The 9,899-nt window shown below is 40.7% G+C and overlaps 1 protein-coding gene across 2 annotated transcripts in view; it reads right to left on the bottom strand.

Moving 5' to 3' along the window:
* ift74 (intraflagellar transport 74) overlaps positions 1 to 9,899 on the bottom strand; it is a 115,535-nt gene that overhangs the window by 28,903 nt on the left and 76,733 nt on the right. For both annotated transcript variants that reach the window (XM_043717227.1, XM_043717238.1), the window contains one exon: positions 6,272 to 6,369. In XM_043717227.1, coding sequence (XP_043573162.1) covers positions 6,272 to 6,369 — 98 coding nt within the window. The remainder of the gene's footprint in view (positions 1 to 6,271; positions 6,370 to 9,899) is intronic.

Here is a 9,899-nt window from a genome sequence, read left to right as displayed (position 1 = left end):
CACCGCCTTCTTGACCTGCAATCTTCTTTCCGACCTCTCCGCCCCCACCCCCTCTCCGACCTATCACCCTCACCTTAACCTCCTTCCACCTATCGCATTCCCAACAACCCTCCCCAAAGTCCCTCCTCCCTACCTTTTATCTTGGCCTGCTTGGCACACCCTCCTCATTCCTGAAGAAGGGCTTATGCCCAAAACGTCAATTCTCCTGCTCCTTGGATGTTGCCTGACCTGCTGCACTTTTCCAGCAACACATTTTTCAGCTCTGGTATGGAAAGAATATCTTATGAGGAAAGGCTGAGGGCCTTGAGGCTGTTCTCGTTAGAGAGAAGAAATTGAGAGGTGACTTAATAGAGACATAAAAGATAATCAGAGAGTTAGATAGGGTGGACAGGGAGAGCTTTTTTCCAAGTATGGGAATGGCAAACACTAGGGGACACAGGTATAAGACAGGTGTCAGAGGTAGTTTCTTTACTCAGAGAGTAGTAAGGGTATGGAATGCTTTGCCTGCAGCGGTAGTAGATTTGCCAACTTTAAGTGCATTTAAGTCGCCATTGGACAGGCATATGGATGTACATGGAATAGTGTAGGTGGGATGGGCTTCAGATTAGTATGACAGGGCGGTGCAACATCGAGGGCCGAAGGGCCTGTACTGCGCGGTAATGTTCAATGTTCTATGTTCATGTGTCGAACAAGGAATTCCAATCAGGGTTCCTTCAGAAAGGCAGAACCATGCTTCCTTTCTGACAAACACAGAGAATGGTGAAGAGACTAAGCAAGTCTGGCAGCATCGGCGGACAGAGAAAAACAAAGTAAACGTTTTGAGTCCATATGATTCTTCTTTTCTCCAGGACTCTGTGTGCTTGTTTCATAATTCCAGCATACATCCACTGTATTTTGTTTTTACTGCTTTCTGACAGTATCATTGCAGAACTTCCCAGTGAAGTCAAAACATACCCTCTTTTCATAGCAATCAGCAACAATATTGTGGAATTTTAAGGTCCTGAACCACAGACAGCCATGTAGACAGCAGCTATCAAACAGTGAGCACATAAGGGATGCGTGAGGTCTGGGTGCCAGATAAGTAAGGCTTCAGTTGGATTGTATGCCAAGTGAGCAGGGCAGATACATAGGCTGCTAAGGTAAAAGGATGGTAAGGAGCCAGCTAACTGATGCAGTTTTCAGGGTAGTTTGGGTTGGGTGGAAGGAACGGGGTCTGGCAGGAACCACTAATGTCAGGTCTAGGGAGAGTGCTAGAGAAGGCATGCAGTTGAGGGGGGGTGGATTTAGGGATCAGCAATGGGGGTTGAAACAGGTTGGGTTCAGAATGCTGGGGAGTCCACTCTTGAGGAATGAAGGAGGGTTTAGTCCAGTGGCAGTGAATGGGGTTGTGCAGCAGAGGAGGGCAGGGTTGACGAAGTCCAAAAGGGGGGAGGGTGTCAGATCCAAAGGTGTGGATGTGGGTTTGCGTGTGAAGTCCAGAGTGGGTGCGTCTGAAGGGTGGGTTTGAGTGACGTGGAGTGGACTGGAGAAGGAAATTGATAAGGAGCAGGACGAAGGTGTGTGTATGTATGAGTGTAAGGTATTGGAAGAGGTGTACTTAGGGGTATGTGAGCTAAGTTTGGGGTCAGTATTATAGAGTCATACAGCACAGAAACAGGCCCTTCATTCATGCCAACCAAGTTTCCCAAACTAAAGTAGTCCCAATTGCCTGCATTTGGCCCATATCCCTTAAGCCTTTCCTTTTAATGTACCTATCCGAAAGTCTTTTAAATGTTGTAACTGTACCAACACTGACCACTTCCTCTGGAAGTTCATTCCACATACAAACCAATCTGTGTGTGAACAAGTTGCCCTTCAAATCCCTTTTAAGTCATTTTCCACTCACCTTAAAAATGTGTCCCCTACTTCTGAACTCCCTCACCAAAGGGAAAAGACTTTTGCCCCCCATGATTTTATTAACCCCTATAAAGGTTACTCCTCATCATGTGCTCCAGTGAAAAACGTCCCAGCCTAACTAGCCTCTCCTTATAACTCAAATCTTTCAGTCCCGGCAAAATCCTGGTAAATCTGTTCTGAACCCTTACCAATTTAATAATATCCTTGCTATAGCAAGGCGACCATAACAGCACACAGTATTCCAAAAGTGGCCTCAGCAACTTTCTGTGCAACCTTAAAATGACATCCCAATTCCTATACTCAATGGTCTGAGTTTTAAAGGCAAGTGTGCTAAACACCTTTTTAACTGCCCTGTCTACCCTGGGCCCTACCATTAACTGTATAAGTCCTGCCCTTCTTCACTTTAGCAAACTACAATACTGCGCATTTATTCAAATTAAACTCCATCTGGCACTCCTCAGCCCATTGGCCCAATTGATTAAGATCACTCTGTAATCTTATATAACCTTTTTCACTGTCAACTATACCACCAAGCTTGTTGTCATCCACAAACTTACTAACCATTCCTCCAAAATTCTCATCTAAATCATTTATATAAATGACAAACAACAATGGAGCCTGTGCCAATCCCTGCTTGGCTTCTCAGGAGTTACACTGTGCATTTTCTGAGTGGCTGTTTACTTAATTTCATTTAAATTACCTCATTTAAATGGAGACTTTCTGAAGGCTCCTCCATGAATTGCCCTATGCAATCTTCAACTTCCTAGGCAATTCTTTTGGAGTCTTTGATGATGGGATTCCACAGAGTAACCATGCAAAATTTTCACTCAAAACTTTAACTCCGATTTCTCTCCACAGATACTGCCAAACCCTACTAAGCTTTTCCAGTAATTGCTGCTTTTGTTTGATTTACAGCATTCAGTTATTTTGTCAAAAAATTCCCATATATGCTGGAATAACGCCTCTTTGACCATCGGAAAATCTGGGCCACACATTTTGCACACACCACCCAATAAACTGTTATAAAGTACAATGAGTTGCTTGATGCAAAATAAAGTGCCCCAGTAAGATCAAGTGGCTAGAGAAACAGCAAAAAAATACAATATTTATGCAGATAAACAAATAATATTCAGGTGGGATTTTGAAAGCAAGGATTGCATAACTCAACTGGCATTTCACTGGCCCATTGTGTTTTGTTTGAGTATATTACAAAGCACTGGAGATTACAAATACTGCGCAATTATTCTGTTTCTATTGTTTCAAAAGTTATAAAATAATTTATGATTCATAAGTAAAGAGTATTTGTTTTAATAATTTCCCCATTTGTTACAAGAATGTCCTCTAGTCAATATGCAGAAAGTTGGAATGCTCAACTTCCTAAAATTAATATTCCAGCCATAAAAATCCTGCATTTCTCAACAATACACACAAGTGTTTCTTTCATATACTACACAGAAAGCCATCAACAGAAAGGCTGGCGCAGAATTTTGCTTATGATACATGAAGTTTGCCAATTACGATCTCACCAGTCCATCCTCGATCATCAGGAAAATGATTTGATTTGGTATTGTCACATGTACCTAGGTATAGCAAAAAGTTTTGTTTTGCGTGAAGTACAGGCAGATCATAACATACAAAGATCATAGGGCGATCAAACAGAGTGAGGAATACAACTTTACAGCTGCAAAGAAGGAGGTTTAAAAGTGCAGAATGATTATAAGAAATATGAGAATAAGATTGGCTGTAGACAGCTCGTAAAGAGTCACCCTATGTTGACACCATCTTGAATCCTGGGTGATAGCAGGAGTCATCAATAGTGCTTTCAAGCAGCACCCGCTAGTAATAACCTGCTCAGTGTTGTCCAGTTTGGGGTCTGCTAGGGCCACTAAACCCCTGACCACATTTCAGCTTTGGTTCAAACACAGACAAAAAAGCTGAATTCCAGAAGTGAAGTGAGCATGACAGCCCTTGACAGCAAAGCCAGACTTGACACTGTGGCATAACGGATCCTGAACAAAACTGGAATCTGTTGGAATTAAGGAGCAAACTCTCTGGAGGCTGGAGTCACACCTGAAACATTGCTAGACGGTTATGGTTGTTGGGAAGTCAGTCACCTCAGCTCCTGGACATTTCTGCAGGAGGTCCTCAGCATAATGTTCTAGGCGCAACCATCTTCATTTGCTTCACCAATGACCTCTACTCCATTGTAAGAGGTGAGGATGCTCACTGATGATTATACAATGGGGTCAGCACCATTTCTTCCTGCTCAGATAGTATGGCAGTCTATGTTCAAATGTAACAAGACCTGGACAATATACAGGCTTGGGCTAACAAATGGTAGGTAACATTTGTGCCACATAAATGCCAGACAAAGACCATCACCGATAAGAGACATTCTAACCACCAGCCCTGGACATTCAATTGTGTTGCCATCACTGAATACCCCACTAACACCCTGAGCAGAAAATCAACTGGACTCGCCAGATAAACACTGATCTGGCTACAACAGCAGGTCAGAGGCTAGGAATACTGCAGTAAGTAACTCATCTCTTGACAATCTGAAGTCTGATCATCAAGTCAGGAACGTGATGGAAAACATTCTACTTGCTTGGATTATTGCAGCTCCAACAACACTCAAGAAGCTTGATATGGGGGAGGTAATGGCCGAGTGTATTATCACTAGACTATTAATCCAGAAACTGAGTTAACATTCTGGAGATCTGGGTTCAAATCCCACCATAGCAGATGATGGAATTTGAATTCAATCAAGAATCTGGAATTAAGAGTCTAATGATGACCATGAAACCATTGTTGAGTGTCAGAAAAACCCATCTGGTTCACTAATGCCTTTGAGGAAAGGAAACTGCCATTCTTACCTGATCTGGCCTGCATGTGACTCTAGACCCACAACAAAGTTGGTTCTTAACTGGATAATTAGGAATGGACAATAATTGCTGGCATAGCTAGACACACCCACATCCAGTGAATGAATTTTTTAAAATCCAGGACAAAGCAGCCCACTTGTTTGTCACCACATCCACAAGCATCCATTTCCTCCACCATTGATGCTCTGTAGCAGCAGCATGTACTATCCACAAGAAGTACGGCAGATATTCACCAAATATCCTTAGACAGCACCTTCCAATCCTACTTCCCTCTAGAAGGATAACGGCAGCATAAACATGGAAATACCACCACCTGCAATTTTCCCTCTAAGCCACTCACAATCCTGACTTAGAAATATTTCCTTCAGTGTCTCTGGGACAAAATCCTGGAACTCCCTCCCTAACACCATTGAGAGTCTGTCTGCAGCACAGGGACTGCAATGGTGGAAGAAGCAGCTCATCTTCCCAAAGCAACTAGGGACAGGTAGTAAATGCTGGTCAGCCAGAGACACTCATTAGAGACTTTAAAAAACTTGTACGATACTAGTAAATTTAAACACTGAGGACACAATGCAGTATAAAGTATACCATAAACAAAAGCATAAGTTGCTGGAAAAGCTCAGTATATCTGGCAGCATCTGTGAAGAAAAATCAGAGTTAATATTTCAGGTCAGATGACTCTTCCTTAGAACCGGACCCAAACATTAATTCTGATTTCTCTTCCCAGATGCTGCCAGACATGCTGAGCTTTTAAAGCAACTGCTGTTTTGGTTTCTAATTTACAGATTCGGTAATTCTTTCAGTTTTCACATACTATTTCATGCTGTTTTATCACATTGAATTGCTATGGATGACAATAGAGCATTACAATTCACTTTTATACAAATATACTTAACATTTAATAAACACTGGAGTCTATTATTTAGTCTTTTTACAGTTTTACTTAACCGGGTGTATTTCTAGTAGGGATGAACTTTGATCTCTTTGCTTGAGGTAATATTGTTTTTTTCCTGACTAATTTCCGACTCCCGGGTCATTTACATGCAGACTCCTGTCATTTGTTGCTAAATCATGGCAGTCCAGGACCCAGAAACATATTGCAGGAAGAGACACAAACAAGTAACTAGGAACTGTTTGCTGAGAAGAGCTATCAGTTTAAATTTTCTAATTTCATGAACAGGTTGTATTTGCACAGTCATAGCTTGCAATAGACACTCATCAATTACTGGTGTGGCATGAGAATGTGGACACTCCACAAAGATCTCTCAACAGAGAGACTCAGTGTTCCAAAAATGCATGTGGTGAAAATCACTGTGGAGAAAGGTTCCCCAATGTGCCTGCTATGTACTTATGGCTGAATTCAATTTGCCTCAGGAAAGCAGCAGGGATAGTCGACCATATTGCAAATTGTTATCAATCTGTTTCCTGAGTTTAGTTAAAAAAAAGTGGGAGGTAAGAGGGTTAGGTCCACTTTTTCTAAATACACTTACCCGGCTTGTGTGTTCGAGAAGAGCTACAATACTAGCTTCAAGTTGAGCCTTTCGCTCCAACTCTTGGTTTTTGATTTCTTCATAGGTATCTAGGAATGCTTGAAAAACAAATAATGCCAAAATAATCATTTTCTATACATTTGCCATTTTGATCACAGTATGCCCTTATTTTAAGGAAGATATAACTTCAAATGCTCGCATCCTGCCAAAATTGCCAAAGGTCACATTAATTCGTAAATTAATCGTGTGCTCAAAAAAAGTCTTCTAAATCTGATTTTCTGAAGGGGTCTTGCTGCACCAAAGTTAGGCTTTGATACAGCATATAAAACCCAATGAAGAGGCAAACCACCAAAGTACTTAACAGCAAATGAAATATTTCTACAAGCTAGACAATTTGCTTGACAAGCTAGACAAAGCAAAATTCATAAACAGGAATCAGATTAATATGTTTTATTCATGTTGCTTGAGGGATAAATGTCAATCAGGAAACATTTTCTCTTTTCTCTTTTACATCACTTTCAAGAAAGGGTAAGGGCTTCAAATTTAATGTCACTGCCAACCATGCAACAGCCCTAGTGTCAAAGTGCCCATCGAGATTACATGCTGAAATCTCTGAATTGGGAATTTTTGACTGAGTAGCAAATGCTATTACTAAATAATGATGCTGAGGGTTTGATTTGATTTCCAGAGTTGCCAATTTAAAATGGAAAAATTGATGAACTTGACAAGAAATGTATATAGATCTGGGAGAATACAGTTTTCTTTACCTTGCACAGTTATTTGTCAATTTTGGCTAGGTATGAGGGAGCAGTAATAGCATGATGTGGCCAACTGTGGCACCTATACTTTCAATGGCGGATAACATTTAGCTCCAATTAATCACCAATTATTTGGGGGAACCAGCTGCAGTCAGACCTCTGGCACTTTAGCAAAGAAGAGCAAATTCAGACTTATTGGGTGAATGACCTTCTGTGTTGTGTTTTTATCCCCATACAGTCAGATAACATTTAAAATGAAATGTGAACTTTTAGTAAATGAATGAATAGCATGGTGCAACAAGTATTCATGTTTAAGATGCTGTCTGTCACAAATGACTAAAAACATTACATAAAGATTATTTTGTCGGCAACTCATGTTCTACATTTTTATTGATCACACTCTGCTAACTTACACAATTGACTGCCCTCTTTTTTTTGTTTCTTTCATGGAATGTGGGTGCCATTGGAAAGCTTGGAACATTTTGCTAATTTCCAATTGCCCTCGAGAAGGCAATTCTTGAATTGATGCAGTCCATGAGGCATAAATATACCTGTGCTGTCAGGGAATTCCAATGTTTGAAATAGCAACAGCATAGCAATGCTGATATAATTAAAAATCAGGATGGGGTGCAGCTTGGAACAGAACTTTGAGGTGGTGGTGGTCCATGTGTCTGCTGCCCTTGACCTCCTAGATGGCAGAAGTAAAGGTTTGAAAAGTACTGTTGAAGGAGACTTTGTGAATTGTTGCATTTTGTATGTAGTACACACTACCACCATTGCACATTGGTGAATGAATGAATGAATGCTGAAAATAGTGGTGGGTGGGGTGCCAATCAAGCAGCTGCTCTATCCTGGATCTGTCAAGCTCCTTGAGTATTATTAGTGCTGCATTCATCCAGGCAGGTGCTTATGACTTGACTTCTGCCTGTAGGTGGTTGTCAAGTTTTGGGAAGTTAGCAATAAGTTTTGTTTGCAGAAGTCCCAGCATCTGACTTATTATTGTAGCTACAGTATTTATATGGTTGGTTAAGTTCATTGTCTGGTGAATGACAACTCCCAGAATGTTGATCGTCAGAAATTCGGTGACTGCAATGCTACTGATTGTTCATGGGAAATAGTTAAGCTTTTATTATTGCAGATGGTCATAGCCTGTTACCTATGTGTTACATATGTTATTTGTCACTTATCAGCTCAAGCCTGAACATTGTCCAAGTCTTGCTGCATGTGGACGTGGACTGAGTCAGAGGAATTGTGAATGGTACAGAAAATTGTACAATTATCAACATCTCCACTTCTGACCTGACAACAGATGGAAAGTTATCCATGAAACTACTGAAGATGGTTACATATGGCTGATCATCCAACTCAGTTCCCTGGTCACACTTTCTCCCCAAACCTTTTAATCCTTTTAGGTCCAAAAACAATATCTAATTATTCTTGAAAACATTCAATGCTTTGGCCTCAACTGTTTTCTGTGGTTGAGAATTCTGCAGGCTTAGCATTCTCTGGGTGAAGAAAGTTCTCCTTAATTCAGCCCTAAATAGCCTACTCCATATCCTTAAACTGTTACTCTGGCTCTGGACTCTACGATAATTGGGAACCTTCTTGTGTTTACACTGTCTAGACTTGTTAAAATTTTATTGGTTTCTGAGAGATTGCCCTTCAGTCTTGTCAACTTATAGAATATAGTACTAACCAATGCAATCTCTCTTTATATGTCAGTCCTGCTATCCCAAACATCAGTCTGGTAAATCTCTGTTGCTTTCCACCCATAACCAGAACATTCTTCTTCTTCAGATAAGGAGGTCAAAACTGCACACAGGTGTCATCTCACCAAGGCCCTGTACCATGGCAGTAAGATATCTCCTCTCATATTGTCAAATTTCTCACTGTAAAGGCCAACCTTCTTCATTTGCCTTCTTCAGTGCTTGCTGCACCTGCATGCTTACTTTTGTGGTCTAGGTACAAAGACAACTAGGTCTTCTTGTACCTCCTGCTTTCCCAATCTATCACCCTTCAGATTATAATCTGCCTTCTTGTTTTTGCTACAGAAGTGGATAACCTCACATTTTGGTTGGGTTTGGAAACTATCCTGAAGAGTTCCTGCAATAATATTCTGGACTTTTTCTCTCTCATTCTGTTTTCTGCTCAAAAGCCTGGAGCTGACAAGTTCATTTACAGATTGTACAACTGCCCTACATTTTCAGGGTAGGACCACATCTTGCTCAGCAGGTCTCTTGACGTGGCCAGATTTATTCAGACAGAAACAGACACAGAAATTGTTGGAAAAACTCAGCAGGTCTGGGAGCATCTATGGAAAGAAATCAGAGTTAATGGTTTGGGTTCAGTGACCATTCTTCAGAACTGTAATGGTGCCAGACCTGCTGGGATTTTCTAGCAATTTCTGCTTTTTTGTTTGATTTCCAGCATCCATCTTTCGGTTTCTTATTCAGACAGAATTTGGAATATTCATATTGCTCCTTTCATTTTAATCTAAATTTAAAGACAGTACAAAATGTACACAAATGTCAAATTCCAACAATTGTAACTATTCCATGATTCTATAGGAACAATGCTATCTTGAAGTCTTCACAATGGCATGAGGAAACAGATTTCTGTCACTATAAAAAAAATCGTTTTTTAAAGCAAATTGCAGCTCTTAAAGAATTGTACCTTTATTGGATTTGTGATTCCTGGAATAATGTGCTAAATCAGTTGAACAAGTGTTCTAGTAGCAGCAGAAATGTGGAGAAACAGATTGGGAAACAGATTTTGGAAAGGTGCAGAAGCCACAGGGTAGTAGTCATGGGCGATTTCAACTTCCCAAATATTGATTGGAAGCTCTTTAGATCAAGTAGATTGGACGGAGC

The sequence above is a fragment of the Chiloscyllium plagiosum genome, chromosome 2, assembly GCF_004010195.1.
Source record: "Chiloscyllium plagiosum isolate BGI_BamShark_2017 chromosome 2, ASM401019v2, whole genome shotgun sequence".
Lineage (NCBI taxonomy): Eukaryota > Metazoa > Chordata > Chondrichthyes > Orectolobiformes > Hemiscylliidae > Chiloscyllium > Chiloscyllium plagiosum.
This window is presented reverse-complemented; position numbering and strand designations above follow the sequence as displayed.